The sequence below is a fragment of the Gorilla gorilla genome, chromosome 18 (genome assembly GCF_029281585.2).
Source record: "Gorilla gorilla gorilla isolate KB3781 chromosome 18, NHGRI_mGorGor1-v2.1_pri, whole genome shotgun sequence".
NCBI lineage: Eukaryota > Metazoa > Chordata > Mammalia > Primates > Hominidae > Gorilla > Gorilla gorilla.
This window is the reverse complement of record NC_073242.2, coordinates 30,268,511-30,292,671: the sequence shown is the minus strand read 5'-3', so window position 1 is coordinate 30,292,671 and position 24,161 is coordinate 30,268,511. Positions and strand designations below refer to the sequence as shown.

The 24,161-nt window shown below is 46.3% G+C and overlaps 1 protein-coding gene across 6 annotated transcripts in view; it reads left to right on the top strand.

The window, feature by feature from the left end:
• The window catches only part of MYH11 (myosin heavy chain 11), a 160,237-nt gene that overhangs the window by 75,548 nt on the left and 60,528 nt on the right, over positions 1–24,161 (top strand). For 2 of the 6 annotated variants that reach the window (XM_055365702.2, XM_055365703.2), the window contains exons 6-11: positions 746–766; positions 2,989–3,081; positions 6,621–6,684; positions 9,393–9,491; positions 14,019–14,162; positions 22,283–22,378. In XM_055365702.2, the coding sequence (XP_055221677.1) occupies positions 746–766; positions 2,989–3,081; positions 6,621–6,684; positions 9,393–9,491; positions 14,019–14,162; positions 22,283–22,378 (517 nt within the window). The remainder of the gene's footprint in view (positions 1–745; positions 767–2,988; positions 3,082–6,620; positions 6,685–9,392; positions 9,492–14,018; positions 14,163–22,282; positions 22,379–24,161) is intronic. The other 4 variants (XM_031002889.3, XM_055365704.2, XM_055365705.2 and 1 more) reach the window with 3 other exon arrangements.

The window sequence follows — 24,161 nt, the reverse complement described above, 5'->3', positions numbered from 1 at the left end:
TCAGCATCCTAGAATTGTCTCTGGCAAGTTGGTTTCTAGCCATAGTGAGTGGGAACAATGGCCCCAGAGGCTGTGTGGCAGTTTAAACACAGTTTCCACTGCCTTCCCTTTCCCTAAAGAGTAAACACAGGAGATAATACTTTCTAACAACTCATCGTTATCAAGGGCCTACTATGTGCTGCTTGTTTTGGCTGCATGCGTAAACACATCTCAGACATTGTCTCACTGGATACTGTTTTAAGGAGCCTAATGTGGCCCCAGTAATTATGAAAACCTTTGAAATGTCTGGATCTCTAAGAAATTAGAAAAAGGAGGGAATGGCTGAGCATGGGGGCTCATGCCTGTAATCTGTGTTTTGGGAGGCCAAGGTGGGAGGATGGTCTGAGCCCAGGAGTTCAGGCCCAGCCTGGGTGACATAGTGAGACCCTGTCTGTACCAAAAAAAAAAAAAAAAAATCAAGAGAATTAGCTGGGCCTGGTGTGCATGCCTGTAGTCTTAGCTACTTGGGAGGCTGAGGCAGGAGGATTGCCTGAGCCCAGTAGGTTGAGACTGCAGTGAGCTGTGATCGTATTCCTGCAGCTAAACAGAGAGAAAAGAAACAGTATCAAGGAAAAGGAGCTGACCAGTCTGTCTGGGAGACTCCAGGCTGTTTGGGGGGATCAAAGTCATATATTCTCCAGCCCCTGATGTCCACGTGATGGAAATAACACTGACATTTGTTTTATACTGTGTTGTTCAACCACAGCAAGGCCCATCTTTTGCCTACGTGAGTAACTGAGAGTGTTTTCCTGGTGTGTAGGGGAGGCACAGAGTGAACTTAGATCTGCATGATCCTGTTGCACCCACCGAGTCCCGTAGCTGGTGGTAGAAATGGGGTAGCCCTAGAGTTTCACAACTTAAATCAGTAAATGCACCAAAATACCATCCTGTGGGTGTCTGATGCCAGGGAAGGGTGTGGGGGTGCATTTACCACCCACGAGACGCCTATTGGAGTCCCCAGGGTTGCGCTCCAGCCTGAAATGGATTTCTCCGGTTCAGAATGAACCCCTGCACCTTTCAAAGCATCCACTCCTGGTACCCTTGACTAGAACAACCTAGACAGAGACGTCTGTCCCATCTGGCTGAGTGTTTTAGGACTGTCAGGCCCCAAAGCTTCCCTGGCTCGATGGACAGTTGATGGCACAGCTGTGGCATGCCTCCCTCTTCTCTCCCTGCCATCATCCCTAAGTGTCTTCCCTCAGCCCTGTCCCTGGTGCACCAGTGTGTCCCTGTGCATGCGTGTGCAGTGCGTGTCTGTCTCTTGCATGCTGGTTGCTTGACTCAAGCCTCCAGAAACAGTCTTGGAGGTCGCGATGCACTAGCTTTGGTGGCGCGGTAAGGCCCCAGCTACGCAACGCATAACCTGGTCCTGCTTGGACCTGTGCATATGTAAACTTATCTCTAACACAGAGCTTGGGGGGCTGATGTATGGGTCCCAGCCTAGAAGAAACCCACAGGTGTCTTCCTTGGCTCCCGAAAAGATCATTCAATCCATCTTAGTTAGACCCTGGGTGACTGTGTTGCAGATCAGAAGGAGAATTACAGTTCTTATTTGGGATCTGCTTTTGTGTGACCTTGGCCGAGTCAGTTAACTTCTCGGGGCTACGGTTTCATCATCTATAAAATTGAGGGTTTGAACCAGGTCCCCCCATTTAAAGCTCTCTTGCCAAGACTTTTCAACCTTACCTGCCAGAATCCCCATTCTAGAAAGGGAGCCTTTTTCAGAGAGCATGGAGACCCCAAGTTTATGTGAACAAAAGTGATTCCTTTAGTCGTCTTCCCACCAACAAAGAAATGCCCGTGGTGCTCCTTGTAAATTTCCACCAGTCTCAGCTGTGGTGATTCCACTTGTGGCTGAGATTTGTATGCGGATGAGGCTTTTGCTTCATCTTTCTCTGGGAGCTACAAAAAGGAGGATGTGTGGACAAATCAAAACAGAAACAAATAGCAGCTTCCTGCTTTGTCCTGTAGACCAGGTACCCTGATGCCTTCCTAGCATGTGGAGGAATGAGGAGGAAGCCATGCCCATCCTTGTCCCCTCTAGACACTTTCCCAGCTCCTGTCCAGCCCAGCCCTGCTGCCTGGAAAAATAAGGAAGGGAAAACAGGAGGGAGGAGGACAAGGAGAAAAACTCCCAGAATCCAGGGCCTGGAGGCCTCGGGGCCCAACTGCAGCCACCATGTTTTAGGGCTAGGCCAAGAGCAGCTCATTTGCTTTCCCAGCTTAACTTACCACGTTGGCCCTTTCCTTCCATGATTAATCACGTGACCGCGTTTGTGCAAAGGCATCCCGGCAGAGGGGGCCGGTGGGCTGTGTACAGTCTCAGCTTCCTTTAACCCAATGAATGGAGCTCAGGCAACCTGCTTTGAAGCTTTATTCCGCAGTCCGCTAAGAGGATTCCTGGTGGGTTTTGTGCATTCCTTACTTGTCTGCTGTAGAAGACTTCAGAAAACCAGTCCTGAGAAAGGAAAAATTGCAACTTAAAAAAAAAATTGCACTAAAATAATTAGAAGGAGGATTGTAGTGGTTTAGCTTGAAGAAGGCTCTTGTTAAACATGAACAGCAGCACGACTGCCATGTACAGTGGGACAGGTGGTACACTGCACAACTCCGGGGGGCACCATTCATCATGATGTAAATGACATCACCGACATTGTGCAAGGCAGTGGCTTTGAGTGGCAGTGATGTTGCACAGATGAGCAGGCCCTAGTCTTGAAAAAAGTGACCTTCCTAGGGAGCAGATGTCCTAGCTATTAGAGAGCTCAGACAGTTGCTTCTCTTCTGAAATCCTCCTGTAAATCTGAACATTAGCATCAGGGTCTGAGAGGAGGTAGGAGATAGGAGAGAACCTGTGGGTTAAGGGCAGAGTTTTGTGACAACATCCATCCAAGGTAGAACTGTCAGGACCTAGGTTGCTTTCTCCAATAACTAGATGTGAATGAATTTTAGGGAGAGCTGGAAAAGCAGCTTCTACAAGCAAACCCGATTCTGGAGGCTTTCGGCAACGCCAAAACAGTGAAGAACGACAACTCCTCACGATTCGTAAGTAGCAAAGCCACATGGGTTTTCCAGAAAAGCTTTTGTGTCATCTCCTGCCTGGGGCTGCAGAGTGTTTGCGTGCAGAGGTGGGAGGGGCATCTGACCCTGGAGAGATGGGCTGTATCTCACAGTCTTGCAAGGGCTCCTGCCTCTCACTCTCTAATTCATTCATTAATGTATTCACTATTCACTCAACAAATATTGATTGGCCTGGTGCGGTGGCTCACACCTGTAATCCCAGCACTTTGGGAGGCTGAGGTGGGAGGATCACTTGAGCCCAGGGGTTCTAGACCAGCCTGGGCAACAAAGCGAGATCCCATCTCTATTATTAAAATAAAATTAAAAAAATTATTTATTGAGCACCTGGTATGGGCTAGACCCTTATATCCAATACCATTTTATGTAACAAAACATGAATTGAGTGCCAACTATGTACCAGGCACACACCTCCTCCAAGAAATACTTAGTAAGTACCTACTGTGTACAATTACTCTGGTAGGCACTTTTACATGTACCACCATTCTCTTTGTTTTTTTCTCATTTGTTGTTTTTATTAAGTGCCTACTGTATACCAGGCACTCAGCGAGTCTCACAGGATTGCGATGAATAGTTCAGATATGGTTCCAGCCTTCATGAAGCTGGTTCTTCCAATTGAATAACAGAGAGTAAGTGAGGCAGGGGGTACTACCTTCCCATGCACACTCCCCCAGGCTCCAAAGCAAAAGGTTTTTGCCTGAGCCCAACAGGGCAGGGGAACTCTGAAAGTGGGTGGTTGATGATAGGTGGACAACAATGGTTTTATTGTGCAAAAGAAGCGGTTGTCTCCGTAGGAGGCTCAGAAAGATATTTTAGTGAGAAAAGATGAAGGAAAAATTGCCTCTGCATTCCAGGAGAAAGGGGGTCTCCGAACTGTTGCTCGCTGAGATGGGGCCCTGTGAAAGACTCTTTGCAGAAAGCTCTGCTCTGCTGAGCATATTCATATGGTGGTCCCTGACCCTGTGATCCCCAAGGCCCATTTTAGTAACAAACAATTACATAATGTCTCCTTTCCTCGCCCGAAATTAGAATCATAGATAGTATCACCTCCTACATGTATTAGATGAATACACATCAGCATAATGCCCTAACTGGAATATGAAGAAGAAATAACATAAGACAATTCATAATGAAAGTGTGCATTTCAGGCCAGGCGAGGTGGCTCATGCCTGTAGTCCCAGTACTTTGAGAGACTGAGGCGGGCAGATCACTTGAGCTCAAGAGTTTGAGACCAGCCTGGGCAACATGGGGAAACCCCATCTCTACAAAAATAAATAAATAAAGTGCATTTCAGCATATTAATGCTCGGGCCAGGCCACACCAACAGAAGACACAGTAAGAGACAGACACTTAGGTCTATCCACGGCGACAGCTACAAATACAAGGAAAAGGGTCAAGTTCAGGCACTGATGATGTTGGCATGGGATTTTCCAGAATGGCAACTGACTCTCAGTGAAGCGCTGAACCAAAGAACAATCTTCTCTAGAGTCACACAGATGGGATATTCTTGTATTAGAACAACATTTTAAACACTTGTTAATGCTTTTATTTAAAAGCATAAAAATCTAGGCCAGGCACAGAGTGGCTCACACCTGTAAACCCAGCACCTTGGGAGGCTGAGTTGGGAAGATCACCTGAGGTCAGGAGTTTCAGACCAGCCTGGCTAACATGGTGAAACCCTGTCTCTACTAAAAATACAAAAATTAGCTGGGCGCGGTGACACACGCCTGTATTCCCAGCTACTTGGGAGGCTGAGGTGGGAGAATTCCTTGAACCCGGGGAGATGGAGGTTGCAGTGCGCCAAAGTCACACCACTGCACTCCAACCTGGGCGACAGAGTGAGACTCTTGTCTCAAAAAAAAAAAAAAAAAAAAAAAAAACACCGTAAAAATCTAAAGTCATAAAGGTTAGGTTCTAAGCCTGGCTAATTACAAACAGATTTTTACCTCCATGAGTGGCAGGTAAGACATTGGAAGAGTCATAAGGGATATAGACAAGGATTGGCGTCAGAGACTCTCCAGGTCATTGCAGGACTCCCAAAATATCCTTGGCCCCACTGTTCACTAACAACTGCGGCCCCCACCATCATGTGACAAGCCAAATAATGGCTTCCACCGATTTCCAAAATCTCCATAGCAGATGTGCCGCCTCCACTGAGAAGCACTGCATTTGCATGTTCCAATTCTGTGCAATGTTTCTAGCCTGTCATAAATGGAAGCACGTGCAAGACAAATCCCTAAAAACATCCTCCACTCACTGGCGTCCCTGCCGTCTTGGGAAGGAGAGTGAAGAAGGTGCCTGGGCCTTGCCTGTGACCAGCCGGCTCTCCCTGGCTCCATCTGGGATATGGTCATCCCAAATCACTCTACTGCATGTTTCCCAATGGGGAAAGTTTGAAGGTTTTGTCAAGGACTGAGCAAGCCTAGGGGATTGTGTCCACACATGCCAACACTTCCCACCATGTTATGTCATGATGGGGGAAAAGGATGAAATCCTGTCTCACCTATTGAGGAAACAGGAAAAGGGCTGATGCCAACAGATGGAGGATTGGGTTCCATCCTTGGTTTCATGGCTTAGCTGAGGCAGGTAGATAGGGCCATCTTTGGAGATACTTGTTGAGCCTCTAGGGCCAGGGACATGAGCCATTCCTGCCTAAAGGACATCCTACACAGGGCCTGCTTGGGCAGTGTGGCCAATGCATACTCACCTGTCCACAGAAAAGGTTTAATCCATAGTGGGATGATGTGGGTGCAGCATGTTTTGGAGCAGGGTAGGGTCTGGGGAGGGAGCCCTCTAGCCCCTGAATATGGAAAAACCTTCTTTCTGCTTAGGGCCCTACCTCTCAGGAGCAATGTCACATTGGACAAGTCACTTGATCTCTTTTAGCCTTAGTTTTCCCAGCTTTAAAATGGGGATAGTGGGCTGGGTGTGGTAGTTTACTCCTGTAATCCCAGCACTTTGGGAGGCTGAGGTGGGAGGATTGCTTGAGTGCAGGAGTCTGAGGCCAACCTGGACAACACAGTGAGATCCTATCTCTACAAAAAAAATTTAAAAATTAGCCAGGTATGGTGGTGCATGCCTGTAGTCCTAGCTGCTTGGGAGGGTGAGGTCATGGGGAAAAGGAGCCCAGGAGTTCAAGGTTACAGTGAGCTGTGATTGCACCACTGCACTCCAGCCTCGATGACAGAGCAAGACCTTGTCTCTAATAAATAAATAAGTTTTTTAAAATGGGGATAGCCATGATGGACTACGGTCATTGCAAAAGCCGAATGAAATTGATCTGTGAACATGTTTTACACGTTCTGTTGCTGTCAGGCCTGGGGTGGTTTCAGCTCAGCAGATGTTGGTTCCACCTGACAACTTGACCTGTGGGGTTCTGAGTGTTCGCAAGAATCTCCCCGCCCCACCTCCCATCCTCTGTACCATCTGCCTCCTGCTTGCCCACAGCATGGGGTTAAAGGCTGAAGTTGGGCAGCAAAGCCTGAACTGTGTTTTCCTGTTGGCAGGGCAAATTCATCCGCATCAACTTCGATGTCACGGGTTACATCGTGGGAGCCAACATTGAGACCTGTATCCTTTCCCTGAGCCTGGGCCAAACGGGTACCCCTGCCCCCTACCAATCTCCTGCCCAGAGGCTGGGAGAGTCCAAGAGCCACCCCTATCTTTCCAGCCTCTTAAGTTTCTTCCAGAACAAATCTCCCCTTAACAGCAGGCATTGTGGTGCAGTGGTTATACATGTGTGGACCGGACCCCTGGTTTGAACCCTAAACAAGCAGCCTAGGCCGCATGTGATGTCAAATGACCTGTCCCTTAGCTGAGTGACCTTGGGCTGGTTACTCCACCTCTCTGTGCCTCATCAGCAAAATGGGGATGATAATGAATGGTACCTGCCTCATAGAAATGTGAGAATAGAGTGAATGAACTCATATAAAGCTCTAGGCACCATGCAAGGTGCAGAGTAAGGGCTGGCTATGTAGTGTCTATTGCATGATCTTCACTTCATCCTTATTCAGCCATTGTCTGAGGCCAAATTCTGGACCTGTTGTCCTCTTAGAGAGTTGGTCTGTGATTGGCTCCACTTGTTAGGTAGGAAATTGATGAAAACAGAGTTTACCCAGAAGAATGCTGGTATCGCAAGGAACAAGTAGAGCATCTCTTTCATGAACCTGAGTGGTGAAGTGGAGCCAAGTTAGAAATTTCTGGACGTGGGGGAACAACCAGGTCTAGAGTTCAGTGACTGATCAGCCTCAGGAGCTTTGCAGGCGGCCCTAGGGCTCAGGCTTCCTGTGGAACACGTGCTTGGCAATGAATAGGACCTGGGGGGCTGACTTAGCTTCTTTCTGCACCTGAGGTCCTCTAGCAGCACCTAGTGGTCCCATTTGTCCACGTTATGTGCCCTGGATAAGAGGGTGGGTTGTGGAGTAGCTTCCTCTCCACTGTACTTGTCTGAGCTGCGGGGATTTGGGAAAATCACTGAAGCTCTCTGGGCCTCAGTTTTGCCTCGGTAAAATGGGGGTGATTGCACCTAGTTTCTGGAGCTGGTGCAGTGGTTAAATGAAATAATATGCATAGCCCTTGGTACGGTGCTGGGCCCAAAGTGAGCATCTCATAGGTGGTGGCTATTGCGTTAACTCAATGTTTTCTACGTTTCTACTTTAATCTGCCCAAACCAGCCAGGATTCCCATCCTGCAGCTAGGAGGGCTGTCAGGCTTCGGTCAAGTCCAGAGCCAGGGCCCTCTTGTTCTGCAGCCCTGCACACACCTCTCAGCAATTCATTTCCTGTGTTTAGAGCGAGCCCCAGGCATAGCCCCGTCCTTCTGGCCTCAGCCTTGCTTTTAGATCAGTGGTTCTCCAAGTATGTTTCCAAACCAGCAGCATCAGCATCACTTGGGAGCTCTTTAGAAACACACATCTCAGCCAGGCATGGTGGTTCACGCCTGTAATCCCAGCACTTTGGGAGGCCGAGGCGGGCAGACCACTTGAGGTCAGGAGTTCGAGACCACCTGGCCAATATGGTGAAACCCTGTCTCTACTAAAAATACAAAAATTAGCCAGGCAAAGTGACATGCACCTGTAATCCTAGCACTTTAGGAGGCCAAGGCAGGCAAATCACTTTAGGTCATGGGTTCAAGACCAGCCTGGCCAACAGGGTGAAACCACGTCTCTACTAAAAATACAAAAATTAGCCAGGCATGGTGGCATGCACCTGTAGTCCCAGCTCCTCAGGAGGCTGAGGCAGGAGAATCACTTGAACCCGGGAGGCAGAGTTTGCAGTGAGCCAAGATCGCACACTGCCCTTCAGCCTGGGTGACAGAGCGAGACTCTGGCTCAAACATACGCGTGTGTGTGTGTGTGTGTGTGTGTGTACCCGTGTACACCATGAGAAAGTCTGAGAATCACTGCTTTCCAGATTGGACATGGGCTGTGGTAGCCCGGGCACTGCTAGCTGGCTTTAGGACTTGAAGAAGACAAGGTCTGCTGATCTGGCCCCATCATCCCGCACCATCACGCTTAGCGCTGTGGAAATCCACCCAGTACAGTAGCCCAGCCTCCCAGTTGCCCTCTCCCATCAACCCGGACCCTGTGATCTCCATGCCACCGTCACCTGCCCTCCCCTCTGCTCTCCCTCCTGCCACCCCCCATCGCGGAGCAGCTCTCCTGAAGTTAATTAGTGTGGCGTGTTTACGGTCTGTCTCCCCTCCGTCCCGTCAGACCCCACTCTTGGAACAGAGGGCATGGAAGACAGCTTTGCCACTTGCTAGCTGTATGATCTTGAGAAAGGACTTCTCTTCTCTGAGCCTCAGTTTCCCCTTATTGAAAACACCGATAATAGTTGCACTTATTTCCTAGCATACTTTGTGAGGCTTCAGTGAGACAATTTATATCAATCGTTTCACATAGGAATGAATCATAAATCATAGGATCATAGAGGGTGTTATTATTTGTATTCTGTAATGTCTGAAGACAGCTCATTTTAAAGAAGATTTGCTGGTGATGGCTGTTAGGGGAACATCTCATTACCATTACCATCTTCCTGGAGTCTTTTTATGCTTTTTCTTTTCACTCTATTCCCCTCCCTTCTTTTTGCATCTGAAGTCTGCTGGCAGCACCCAGCGGTTCCATTTGTCCACAGGGGCGATGGTCAAAGTTAGACATTACCGATCCCAGGGGCAGAACTGGAAAGTCATCCCGTGTGAATTGGGTGTGACAGGGATGGAGGTGGAAGACCAGAGGAACACCTGCAGTACCCCAGAATCCCTAACTCCCTCCAAACCAGATCTGCTAGAAAAATCACGGGCAATTCGCCAAGCCAGAGACGAGAGGACATTCCACATCTTTTACTACATGATTGCTGGAGCCAAGGAGAAGATGAGAAGTAAGTCACTAGCAATGACATGTGATTGGATGGCTTGAGCCTTCCCTTTCATCAGAATCCGGGGTTAAGGGATTGGCTATTAGAACAGTCTCAGATCCTGCCAGAAAGGACCATGTCTGTGAGTGACATATGAGCAGTTCTTCATCTCCTCCCAATGAGTGAGTGTGGCTTGTGTTCAGTCATTCTCATTTACTGAGCACCTACTATGTGATATAGTAGCCATCAACTCCAATTAGACATTAGATCATTAATGATTCATGTCTCATTAGACCAGAGAGCATCAAGTCCAACTAGACACAATCTACGCCTTCAAGGAAAGGGAGAAAGACATTTGCCTTACTTGCCAGTTTATAAAACTTGCAAATATAAAAGATGCATTCTGGTTTTATAAGGAATTTGCAGGGGCAGCGGGACTAAGCATTTTTCATTATACATGTTTTGCCAGTGACTTTGTAGAACAGGGGTCAAAACTTTTTCTGTAAAAGGCCAGATAGTAAATCTTCAGGCTTTGCAGGCCAGGTGGCTTCTGTCACAGCTATTCAGCTCTGCCATTGTAATACAAGAGCAGCCACAGGCAATACATAAACCAACGAGCACAGGCAACACATAAACCAATGAGTGCAGGCAACACATAAACCAGTGAGTGCAGGCAACACATAAACCAGTGAGTGCAGGCAACACATAAACCAGTGAGTGCAGGCAACACATAAACCAGTGAGTGCAGGCAACACATAAACCAGTGAGTGCAGGCAACACATAAACCAGTGAGCTCAGGCAACACATAAACTAATGAGTACAGGCAACACATAAACCAATGAACACAGACAACATATAAACCAATGAGCACAGGCAGTACATAAACCAATGAGCACAGGCAGCACATAAACCAATGAACATAGGCAACACATAAATCAGTGAGTGCAGATGCATCACTGTTACAATAAAACTTTATTTACAAAAACAGGCAGTGTGCAGAAGTTTGCTGACCTCTGTTGTAGGGAAAAGTTTTTTTATGTAAATATAATACACTGTATACCAAACTCCAGTAGGAAGTTATGAGTTCTGGACCTGCAGCTGTTTACTAACTCTTAAAAATATATACAAATCGCATAGCTTAAAAAAGGAATGGATCAGTGACTATCTGTACATAGTAGAGTCTACATGTTAGTAATAAGTTTTAAGTCTGAAATTCTATGGGAACAATACAGACTTTGCTTCCCATCTCTTTTGTGGCCCAAGGTTAGTTATTTTGGTTAAGACAGTTACCAAAAGGATCTGCGTGAGCTCAGAACTTCGCTGTGTCGGAGTGTATTGTAGAGCTCAGCTACTAGGGGGTGGCATTATCCGTTATTTAAATTTCCAGGGTGGGGCGAAGTGGCTCATGCCTGTAATCCCACACTTTGGGAGGCAGAGGCGGGCTGATTACCTGAGGTCAGGAGTTTGAGACCAGCTTGGCCAAGATAGTGAAACCCTGTCTCCCCAAAAATACAAAAATTAGCCAGGTGTCGTGGCTGGCACCTGTAATCCCAGCTACTCCGGAGGCTGAGGCAGGAGAATCGCTTGAACCTAGAAGGTGGAGGTTGCAGTGAGCTGAGATTGCACTACTGCACTCCAGCCTAGGTGACAGAGTGAGACTGTCTCAAACAATAAAAATAAGTTTCCTTAATGGCTGGCTTTCAGGAACATAGGATATGAGGTGGAGCAATTTTTGGTAAAGGGGGAATGCTGAATGGATTTTTTATGTACCAGCAAACATGGTATATTAGCAGTTACAGTGCAGGATCCTGTGGAATGGGCCAGGGAAAAATGTTGACATTCCTTTTCCTTTTATTTGGCACCCAAGAAAACAGTTTGGTTGTCTGGTACCTTGGGTTCCAGTTTTGTGCTTTGCCTCTGGTCTTCCAGAAATGGGCAAGTATAGGGCTCAGAACTAAATTCCCAGGGGCCCTTTGTATTCTAGATGATAGAACTGGAAAGATGTTAGGCTTTTAGAAAGAACCAAATATTGCTAAATGCATCCAAACTCGGGATAATGAAGTCTTGGCAAAGACCTCAATCCTCGTGACTTGAATCAGGCATTTCAAGTTAATCCAAAAGTTTGAGTTAACTGGTGTCTTCGGTCAATTTAACCTTGAGTTTATCAAGCAGCTTCCAAGTGACTTGACCCATAAAAGACCTTGATTTTGAAAGAAAAATATCTTGCTACGTCTCTCCAAAAGTATAACCGAATCCATCCTAATTAAAGATTGATCTGGAAGAGGATCCTTGATGTATTGGAGGGTATAATAAAAGCAAATGGTGCAGGAGAAAGAAAGGCAATTATAAAGTTGGGGGTGGGGGAGAAGCTGAACAACAACAAAGAAAATGTAATCATAGGATACAGTTTGACACAGAATATCTAATTAATGTCATAAAAAGGGAGTTGGCAAACTGTTTTCGCTAAAGGGTCAGTAGTAAACGTTTTAGACTTTAAGGACCAGATGGCCTCTGTTGCAACTACTCAACTCTGTTGCCTAGTGAGAAAGCAGCCATGAGAAATAAACAAGGACATCAGAGCAGCTGTGTTTCAATAAAACTTTATTTACAAAAACAACAGGGGACCAGATTTGCCAACCTGTGATATAAGCCTTATATATTGATTCAACTAAAAATAGCTGGGGGTGGCTGGGCACGGTGGCTCACACCTGTAATCCCAGCACTTTGGGAGGCTGAGGCGGGTGAATCACCTGATGTCAGGGGTTCAAGACTAGGCTAGCCAACATGATGAAACCCTGTCTCTACAAAAAATATAACAAATTACCTGGGCGTGGTGGTGGGTGCCTGTAATCCCAGCTACTCGAGAGGCAGGAGAATTGCTTGAACCCGGGAGGCAGAGGTTGCAGTGAGCAGCCAGTATCGCACTACTGCACTCCAACCTGGACAAAGGTGAAACTCCCTCTCAAAAAAAAAAAAAAAAAAAATAGCTGGAGGAAAGGAAAGGTAGTATAAGAAAGCTGCATTTTTGCCTACCATAGCAGGAAGTCACTAGATACTATCTAAACTTGACATATCCAGAAATCGCCTATTACAGCGATTGTGCTTTGCCTTTGGTCTTCCAATAGGCCAAAAGCACCTGTTACTTTTGGCACTGAGGACTGGTTTCCTGGAAGAAAATTTTTCCATAGATTGGGTGGGCAGGGTTGGGGGGATGGTGTGGGGATGACTCAACTGTATTACATTTGCTGTGCACTTTATTATTACATTGTAACATACAATGAAATAATTATACTAGTCACCATAATGTAGAATCATTGGGAGCTTGTTTTCCTGCAGTCCCATCGGGGGGTGATGGGGGACAGTGACAGATTATCAGGCATTAGAGTCTTATAAGGAGGGCACATGCGCAGCTCACGATAGGGTTTGCGCTCCTATGAGAATCTAATGTTGCTTCTGATCTGATGGGAAGCGGAGCTCAGACAGTGATGCAAGCGATGGGCAGCAGCTGCAAATAACGGATAAAGCTTCACTTGCTCACCTGCTGCTCACCTCCTGCTGTGTGGCCCAGTTCCTAACATGGACCGGTACTGGTCTATGGCCTATGGGTTGGGGAATCCTTGGCCTATGATATATAATACATAATGGTATATACATTATAATAGGCTAGTATATATAGCAAGCCTATTGTACAGAGAGATAGTGGTAACTGCCAGATAAAAAGCAGCTAAAAGAGATAAAATCAGGTGTTATGGAGTAAGGTAGAGTTGGAGAAGGGATGTGACAGGAGAATGCTATTTTTCATTATAAACCTTTGGTAGTAATTGATTTTTAAAACTCATGTGCCTGTTTGAATTTGATAAAAATTTTATAAATACATGAATAAGGCCAGGTGCGGTGGCTCACATCTGTAATCCCAGAACTTTGAGAGGCCAAGGTGGGTGGATCACCTGAGGTCAGGAGTTCAAGTCTAGTGTGGTCAACATGGTGAAACCCCATCTCTACTAAAAATGCAAAATTTAGCCGGGCGTGGTGGCGGGCACCTGTAATCCCAGCTACTCAGGAGGTTGAGGCAGGAGAATCGCTTGAACCTGGGAGGCGGAGGTTGCAGTGAGCCAAGATCGCGCCACTGCACTCCTGCCTGGACGACAGAGTGAGACTCCGTCTCAAAAAAAAAAAAAAAAAAGAGTAAAGATTGATCTAACTCTTCTGACAGCTTTGTCTCTGAAGGCAGGGTGCCTCTGGACAATTGAGGTAAAGGCATCCCTTCCTCCAGGTAAATGTAACTTCGTGCCGGGGATTGTGGCTTAGCAAGCAGAACCAAGGCTGGATATCAGCTGCAGTCACTGGAGCAGTGCACAACCTGCACCACTGTGTAAGGCTGGCAGTGGTTGGTGAGGCTGTCTACATGACGATGCATGAGGGCTTTAAACGGTTCAAGCCTTGATAAAGGGAAAGGAATTATGATGGCCCAGACCCTTGACCAGATCTCGGTCTCATGTTGAAATTAGAAGTGTGTCTTATTGACCCTGACCTCTCTTCGTCTCCTTCTAGGTGACTTGCTTTTGGAGGGCTTCAACAACTACACCTTCCTCTCCAATGGCTTTGTGCCCATCCCAGCAGCCCAGGATGATGAGATGTTCCAGGAAACCGTGGAGGCCATGGCGATCATGGGTTTCAGCGAGGAGGAGCAGCTATGTAAGCCTCACACCTTGAGTCTGGAGGGTAGCTTGCCTGGATACCAATGGAACCTGTTAAGAACTCTTCTCTGGTCAGGACAGATTTCTGCTCTCTGAATTCCCCACCTTCCATTAAAAAAAAAAAAAAAAAGGAGGAAAATGAATTTTATTCTAGGTGGTTTGTTTGTGTTGTAGAAAAGTGGCTGTATAACTAGGACTCTTTTAGTTGCAAGTAACCCGAGCTGGCTTAAACCAAAGGGAAAGTGACTAACTCAGAATGTTGAGAAGTTCAGGGAGGTTAGGCACAGTGGTTCAGGCCTGTAATCTCAGCGCTTTGGGAGGCCAAGGTGGGCGGATCACTTTAGGTCAGGAGTTCGAGACCAACCTGGTCAATTTGGTGAAACCCTGTCTCTACTAAAAATACAAAAAAAAATTAGCCGGGGCTGGTGGTGCACACTTTTAGTCCTAGCTACTCAGGAGGCTGAGGTGGGAGGATTGCTTGAACCCAGAAGGCAGAGGTTGCAGTGAGCCAAGATTACACCACTCCACTCCAGCTTGGGAGATGGAGCTAGACTCCATCTCAAAAAAAAAAAAAAGTTCAGGAATTCAAGCTTCAGGTACAGTGAGATCTAGGTGTTCAAAAGATTTTTCTAGAACCTAATTTCTTCTATCTCTCTCTTGACTACATTGTTTCTCTATAGGATGCAGTTTGTTGACAGCAACATAGCTGGGTTCCAGCCCTTATATTCTTTGGGTTTATGTCCAAAGAACAGAGTAGATTCCCGGCTTAAGTTCCTGAACGGAGTGTCATTGACTCGGATTGGTTGGCTTAGGTTGATATGCACATTCCTGAGCTATGCAGCATAGGCAGGGTTGTGGAAAGCGCAGGGTGGTTTCATTATGGTCCCTAAGAATGGATTCTTGGAGCTGAAGGTAGAGATGTTGGCCTCATCAGGAACATGTGGGCAGGGTTTAGGGGAGGGGGAGTGATCGAGGCAGTGGATTTACTCAGGCTTTTCCTGGAGGGGTTGCTCTGGTGATCAATTGATATTGATCAAAATCATCTAACCAGTGGCCAAGAAATACACTGGATCTTGAGAACAGGACAGCTCAGAAAGAAATTCTTGGTCGGGACACTGTGTTTCTAGAAACGATTTTCCTTCTGCGTTAGATGTGCCTCAGTGTTGAAGGTTAATCTCTTTCAGGAACACCAGGACAGAACTGTGGAAAGTTTCCCTTCCTTCCCACGCCTACGCCCGTTTGGAGCCCCAGAATAGCACTGAGGTTGCTGAAATGCTGCATAAGGGGAGGGGCAGCTCCTCCGAAGATAACTTGGGGTCTAGAAAAATAAGGCTGTATGGGTCAGTTGACAAATGGATGGTGTATGTGGGTCTTGACCAGGGTCCCACATCAGAATCTAGTGCTGATAGCCTCCTTGTCTGAATGACATAGGCCCTCCAAGAATGATTCATTTCATTTGGGACAGGGGTCAGTTTTGCTTCTAATCTTGCTTTTAAATAACAATGAACAATGGTTAAGTATTTGCTGTGTGCCAGGAATTTACCAAATCCTTTTTTCTTGATGTACTACACTGTTCAGTATAGTTTTATTTAAATAATAAAAAACTGGAACAGGCTGGGCACAGTGGCTCATGCCTGTAATCCCAGCATTTGGAGACACTGAGGCAGGAGGATTGCTTGAGCCCAGGATTTCGAGACCAGCCTGGATAACACAGTGAGACTCTGTCTCTACAAAAAAATAAAGAAAATAGAAAAAAACTGGAACAAACTAAAATAGGTTGATTAATAGAGGGTTTATTAAATCATTGTCTGTCCTTGTGAAAGAAAATAATGAGACCATTTAAATTGTTTTGCTGGGCATGGTGGCTCACGCCTGTAATTCCAGCACTTTGAGAGGCCAAGGCAGGCAGATCACTTGAGCTTGAGTTTGAGACTAACCTGGGCAACATGGCAAGATCCCTTCTCTGCAAATAATACAAAAAATTAACTGGGTGTGGTGGTGCACACTGTAGTCCCAGCTACTTGGGAGACTGAGGCAGGAAGATTGCTTGAGCCCAGGAGGTCGAAGCTGCAGTGAGCCGAGATCACACCACTCTGTCACCTAGGCTGGAGTACAGTGGTGCAGTCTCAGCTCACTGCAATCTCTGCCTTGCAGGCTCAAGCAGTTCTCCCAGCTCAGCCTCTCAAGTCATTGAGACTACAGACATGTGCTACCACACCTGGCTAATTTTTGATTTTAGGGTTTTTGTTTTGTTTTGTTTGAGATGGAGGCTTGCTATTGTCACCCAGGCTGGAGTGCAGTGGCACGACCTCGGCTCACTGCAACCTCTGCCTCCTGGGTTCAAGCAATTCTCTTGGCTCAGCCTCCCGGGTAGCTGGGATTATAGGCGCCCACCACCATGCCCTGCTAATTTTTTTTGTATTTTTAGTAGATACTGGGTCTCGCCATGTTGGCCAGGCTGGTCTTAAACTCCTGACCTCAGATGATCCACCCATCTTGGCCTCCCAAAGTGCTGGGATTGCAGGCATGAGCCACCGCGCCTGGCCTGGGGTTTTTTGTTTTGTTTTGGTTTGATTTTTGGAGGGGTGGGTAGAGACAAGGCTTCACCATGTTATCCAGTATTCTCTGGTCTTGAACTCCTGGGCTCAAACAATCAGCCCACCTTGGCCTCCCAAAGTGCTGGGATTACAGGCGTGAGCCACCATGCCCAGCCCCCAGTGTTCTCAATGTACATGGTTACTTGCCAATTTCCCCTTTAACCACAGAGACCAGACTCCAGGCCCAGCACCTTCGGCAGCCCCAAGCATCTAGCTAGAATTTGGTAATACTGTTTTCCTTGTATTTATATTTATAATTGCCATCTATTTATGGCAAGTGAAGATGATTTTTCACTGAAGATAGAGAAAGTTTTCTATTAAAACAAATGTAAGGAAAGAGAAGGAAGTAAATTTAAAGAAAATGGTTAAGCAAATAATGGAGCAGATGGTACACAGAGCAAGCACTCAGATGATGGCATGCAAATGACCAACTCTCATAGGAACCAACTTAGTCCTAAATGTACACCAACCCCATTTATAAACCAAGAGCTACTTCCAAACCCTCCATCAAGGGGCCTATGGAGAAGGGAGTGGGTCAGGCTTCAGGCTGGAGCTTCATGAGGCTCCAAGTGACCAGGGGAGACCAGGATTTTCCCCACCACATTGGGTTCTGCAGCCTTGAACTCCTGGCCTCAAGATATCCTCATGCACCACCATGCCTGGCTAATTTTTTTTTTTTTTTTTTTGATTTGGAGTCTCCCTCTGTCACCCAGGCTGGAGTGCAGTGGCACCATCTCGGCTCACTGCAAGCTCCACCTCCCAGGTTCATGCCATTCTTCCACCTCAGCCTCTGAGTAGCCGGAACTACAGGTGCCCACCTCCACGCCTGGCTAATTTTGTTTTTGTATTTTTGGTAGAGACAGGGTTTCACTGTGTTAGCCAGGTTGGTATCAATCTTCTGACCTTGTGATCCGCCCACCTCAGCCTCCCAAAGTGCTGGGATTACAGGTGTGAGCCACTGCACCCGGCCCATGCCTGGCTAATTTTTTAATGTTTTGTAGAGACAGAGTCTTGCTATGTTGTCCAGGTTGGTCTTGAACTCCTAGCCTCAAGCAATCCCCCTGCCTCAGCCTCCCAAATCCTTGGGATTACAGCCATGAGCCACCATGCCTGGCCTGGTTATACTGCTTCTAACGTATTTTTAAGATAAAAAATAAAATCACCTAAATTGTCCATCCTGTGTATCCCTGGTGGTACACATGTCTGATGTTGGAAAGTCCTGTTTCTTATTCCTCAGTAAGAAGAGAGGTGTAAGGCCACTGTAAAAAATTAGCACAAACTTGATGTCTTAAAACAACAGAAATCTATTCTCTCCCAGTTCTGGAGGCCAGGGTTCTGAAATCAGGGTGTCGGCAGGAGCCGGGCATAATGGCTCATGCCTGTAATCCCAGCACTTTGGGAGGCCAAGGCGAGAGGATCGTTTGAGGCCAGGAGTTCAAGACCAGCCTGAGCAACATAGCAAGACCCCTTCTCTACTAAAAATTTAAAAATTTTTTTTTTTTTTTTTTTTAAAGGCAAGATGTTGGCAGGGGTTGTTCCTCCTGGAGGCACTGAGGGAGATCTGTTCCTTGCCTCTGTCCTGGCTTCTGGTGGCTCTGGCTGTTCCTGGCTTTTCCTTGGCTTGTCTCACTCCAGTCTCTGCCTCATCCTTCATGTGGCATTCTACTCTGTGTCCATCATAAAGACACTTGACATTAAATGTAGGGCCCACCAGGTTAATCCGAGATGATCTCATCTTGAGATCTTTTACTTGATTCCATCTGCGAAGACCGATTTTTTCCAAAATAGGCCACGTTCAGGCTGGGCGCGGTGGTTCACGCCTGTAGTCCCAGCTCTCAGGGAGGCAGAGGCGGGAGGATAGCTTGGGCCCAGGAGTTCGAGACCTGCCTGGGAAATATAGTGAGACCCCGTTCTCCACAAAAAGGAAAAAAAAATAAATGTAACCCCCCAAATTAGGCCACATTCACAGGTTCCAGGTGGACATATTTTAGAAAGACCAACATTCAACCTAATACAGGTGGCTTCCACTCTTTATCACCTACTAGGCCAGGCCCTTGCTCAGCATCTTACAAGACCTAAACTTCACGATGTAGGTACTACTGTTACCATCTCTGTTTTGTAGATAGGGAAACTGAGGCTCATGGGACTTATTGAGACTCATGTAGAGTCTCTATCCTCTATTCATCCATGATTCATCCATCAATCCATCCTCTATTCATCCATCTATCCTCTACTCATCCTTCCATCACCCATCCATCCATCTACCCACCCATCCATCCATGAACCCATTCTCTATACATTTATACATTCATTCATCCATTCGTCCTCCATCTGCCATCCATCCATCTCCCTCCCTCCCCATGTGTATCTGGACCCGGAACTAGGATTTGGAAATTCAAAGATAATGAGATTTATAAGAAGCAAAGCTGGGATTTGAACTCAGGACTCTCTAACTGCAGAGCATGTGCTTTGCACCAGCACACCAGGATGCTGCCAGCCGTCACCACCCTTGCTGTGTTGTGTCTCCTCACTGGTTTACTTCTTTGCTGTCTGCTAATTCTGCCCCAAGGTTCATCTCTTATGGCCTGGGAGTGGTGGCATTCTTTTGTCATTTCTGGAATTACATTAACTATACCAGAAAGTGCAAACCAATGGTTCCTGAGCCCACAGGAGAGATCGGCCACTACAACCTTCAAAATTTTTAAAAATTGGTTCCTAAAGTTTAAATATGGGTAGGCCGGGCACTGTGGCCTATAATCCCAGCCCTATGGGAGGCCAAGGCACATGGATCACTTGAGGTCAGGAGTTTGAGACCAGCCTGGCCAACATGGTGAAACTCCATCTCTACTAAAAATAGAAAAATTAGCCGGGTGTGGTGGCACACGCCTGTAATCCCAGCTACTCTGGAGGCTGAGGCAGGAGAATTCCCCTGAACCCGGGAAGCGCGGAAGTTGCAGTGAGCTGAGATTGCACCAATGCACTCCAACCTGGGTGACAGCAAGACTCAGTCTCACACACGTACACACACACACACACACAAAACCATGGGTAGACTTCACATAAAAACTCTGGGTTTCCATTATCTAGAAAAATCAGAAGTTCTAGCAACACTTGGCTTATATCCCCTGTGACAATAACGGAGTAGCTGCTGGCCCCTTCAGATGGGTTTGTGGCCTCCTTGGGTCCCCATAGTCCTCATTAGTTGGCTTTGTTCATTTAGACTAGTGGTTCTCTGCCAGAGGTAAGTTTGCCTTCCAGGGGACATTTAGTAGTATCTGGTGACATTTGTGGTTGTCACAACTCTGTCAGGGTAACCACCACTGACATCTAGTGGTTAGAGGCCAGGGATGCTACTAAACTTCCCATGATGCCCAGGACAGCTCCCCACAATAGCGAATTATCTGGCCCCCAATTTCTGCAGTGACAAGATTGAGAAACCCTGAGTTGGCCGGCTCGCCTGGGCTGTGCAGGCATTTCAGGAATCTTTAGTTTAAATTGACACTTTTAAAACTGTGAGTGCAACTCTTCATAGTTTACAAAGACCCTTTCATAGATGTTATGGTTAAAAGGAACTGTGTTTCCAAGCCCTGTCAACAGCAGCTTCATTCATTTTGGGGAGAAGGCTTTCTACCATAGTGACTGGGAGCAAATGGGTGGGTGGTCAGCAGCTGGGTCCTTTTGCTGAGCTGGGCCAGGGACCCCATGGCGTGAGAATAGCTGTTGTGAAGGGCCTTGTAATGTCTGGTTTGGCCTGAGGAACCAGAGAAGTCTGGGATCTCTAGGCTTTGTTCCTGGAACATAGTGACTGATTTGAAGCCAGAACTCTGGGTGATTTGTACCTGAGTTAAGCTAAGCCAAGAATTTGCATTAATCATCATCCATCCATCCATCTACCATCCATCCATCCATCATCCGTCCATCCATCCATTCATCCATCCATCTATCATCCATCCATCAATGCTCTATCCATTCCTCCATCCATCATCCATTAATTCTCCATCCATCTATCCATCGTCCATCCATCAATCCTCTGTCCATTCCATCTATCCCTCTATCCTCTATCCATCCATCTATCCATCCATCCATCCATCATCCATCTATCCTCTATCCATGCATTATTCATCCATCAATCCATCCTCTATTCATCCATCTATCCTCTACTCATCCGTCCATCATTCACCCATTCATCTACCCACCCATCCATCCATCCATCCATCCATTCATCCATGAACCCATCCTCTATCCATTTATTCATTCATCCATCCATCCACCTTCCACCTACCATCCATCCTTCTCTCTCCCTCCCTCCCGTATGTATCAGGACCTTGGAATAGGCTTTGGAAATTCAAAGATGATTAGGGCAGGCCCTCCACTCTCCAGAAACTCATGGTCTTATGGGGATTTCAGACATAGAAACTATTTTAACAGTAACATGGCCTGAGTATGGAGTCAGAAAGGTTCCAAGTATTCTGGGAACACAGCGTTTTTGTTTGGAGACACCTGGACAACAAGTGGAAACAAACGTATATCTTCTTCATCCCAACATGGGCATCTGGTACACCCAGCAGAGTATGTAAGAAGCACAGGGTTTTTATTTCAAAAATCCTTTTATTGACATATGATTTACATGTAGGAAATTGTGTATGCCATAGCGTGCAGTGCAAAGAATTATTATAAACTGAACACGTCTGTGTAACTAGAATCCATTTTAAATAAGACAATGCCACCAGCCCCATGGAAGCTCCCACATGCACCTTCTAAGAACTTCCCTCAATTAAGGATAATCATTATCCTGACTTCTAACAGCATCGATTAGTTTTGCCTCTTCTTGAATGGACGGTCTATATATGGACTTAGATGGTATGTTCTTGTTTCCATCTGTCTTCTTTTGTTCAGTATTTGTGTCTGGAAGATATGTCAGGGGTTTTTTTGTTTTAGAGACAGGATCTCCCTACATTGCCCAGGCTGTATCAAGCTCCTGGCTTCAAGCAGTTATCCCACTCAGCCTCCCAAAGTGCTGGGGTCGCAGGCATGAGTCACTATGCTGGCCCCAATACATCAGTTTTGATTTTTGGTAGTTGTAGCTCATTCATTCTCACTGTTCTGTGGCAGGGGTTGCTAACACATTTTTCTGTAAAGGGTCAGATAGTAAATTCTTTAGCCTTTTTAGGCCAGACGATCTTTGTTGCAACTCATTAACTCTGCCAGTGTAGCAAGCAAATAGTTACAGACAATATGTAAATGAATGAGTATAGCTGTTTTCCACTAAAACTTTATGTATAATAGCAAGCAGTGGGCCAGATTTGGTCCATGGGCTATAATTTGCCAGTCCCTGCTGCGTGGTATTCCATTGTAATGCAAGATTTTAAGCAACCATATGAAAATATTGAGCTCAGAATTTAGTTTCTTTGGAGGAAAGATGTAAGCTGGCTCTGGGTCCCCAGTGGCTTTAGGCTCCAAAACTCCAGGGTACCTTGGCATTGACCTTTGTATCTACTCTGCCCTTCTCTCCCCACCTCAGCCATATTGAAGGTGGTATCATCAGTCCTGCAGCTTGGAAATATCGTCTTCAAGAAGGAAAGAAACACAGACCAGGCGTCCATGCCAGATAACACAGGTACTTGCCACTTTTTCCCGATGACCAATGACTTTGGGGTTGGGGGGGGTGGGGAAAGTGACATTTAACCACTGGTTATTTTTCAAGGTGAAGGTATCTGGGATTTTAACAACAGTTGGACTAGGTTCTTATCACTCACTTTTCTTTTTTCAAACTTTTCAGTGCTCAAGACCCTATGTGGAAAGTTATTGAATCAGAGCGCAGGGATTAAAAAAAAACAAACCTAATAGTTTTATTTATTTGTTCTTTTTTTTAAATACAAAATTTTACAAGTTTTAATAGAGACGAGGTCTCGCTGTGTTGCCCAAGCTGATCTTGAACTCCTGAGCTCAAGTGATCCTCCCACCTTGGCCTCCCAAAATGCTGGGATTACAGGCAAGAGTCATCACGTCCTACCCCTAATAGTGACCAGACAAGATCCTGAGGGACCATCTCTTCTAAAATACTCCACTTAATTGTTTTGTTAAAGAAATATTTCTCAAGCCTCTGCAATATGCCACTGGGATACAGCAGGAAGTGACACAAGAATAGCTCTTCTTACGGTATCTGTGGTCGTCTTGGGGAGACAGACCTCAATTGCCCTGAGAATTAGGGGTGCCAGATAAAATACAGGATGTCCAGATAAATTTCAATTTTAGGTAAACAACAAACCTTTTTTTAAAATTTTAAGTATGTCCCTTGTAACATTTGGACCGTGATTATACGAAGAGAGTATTCTTGTTTATCTGAAATTCAGGTTTAACTGAGCATCCTGTAATTTTCCCCCTAAATCTGATAAGCCTACCCACAAATAAACAGTATTTTGTGTTTTGAGAAGCTGGCCTGGCTACCACTATGCTTGTTGGTGGCTGAGCTGAGAGCAAAACTTAGGTTTCTTATTTCCCAGCCCAGGCTGTATATTGTGTTGCTTTTTCCCGCTCCCTAGAGCCCACCTTGATCAAACCTGTTGCAACCGCTTACTGGGTTTACCTTGCCCACAGCCTAGACAGAGCCAATTAATCAAGACAGGGGAATTGCGATAGAGTAAGAGTGATTGACGCAGAGCCAGCTGCATGGGAGAACAGAGTTTTATTATTACTCAAATCAATCTCCTTGAGCATTTGTGGATCAGAGTTTTTAAGCATAATGTGGTTACGGGGAGGCCAGTGAGTTGGGGGTGCTGATTGGTTGGGTCAGAGATGAAATTACAGGGAGTCGAAGCTGTCCTCTTGCCCTGAGTCAGTTCCTGGACAGAGGCCATAAGATCAGATGAGCCAGTTTCTCGACCTGGGTGGTGTCAGCTGATCCACCTGGTGCCAGGGTCTGCAAAAATATCTCAAGTACTGGTCTTAGGTTTTACAATAGTGATGTTATCCCCAGGAGCAATTTAGGGAGGGTCAGACTCTTGTAGCCTCCAGTTACAGGACTCCTAAACCATAATTTCTAACCTTTGGGCTAATTTGTTATTCCTACAAAGGTAGTCTAGTCCCCAGGCAAGAAGGGGGTTTGTTTTGGGAAAGGGTTCTTGTGTTTTAAACTATAAACTAAGAGGCTAGGCGTGGTGGCTCATGCCTGTAATCCTAGGATTTTGGGAGGCCCAGGCAGGTGGATCATTTGAAGTCAGGAGTTCAAGACCAGCCTCGCCAACATGGTGAAACCCCATCTCTACTAAAAATACAAAAATTAGCCAGGCATAATGGCAGGCGTCTGTAATCCCAGCTACTCAGGAGGCTGAGGCAGGAGAATTGCTTGAACGCAGGAGGCGGAGATCGCAGTGAGCCGAGATTGTGCCACTGCACTCCAG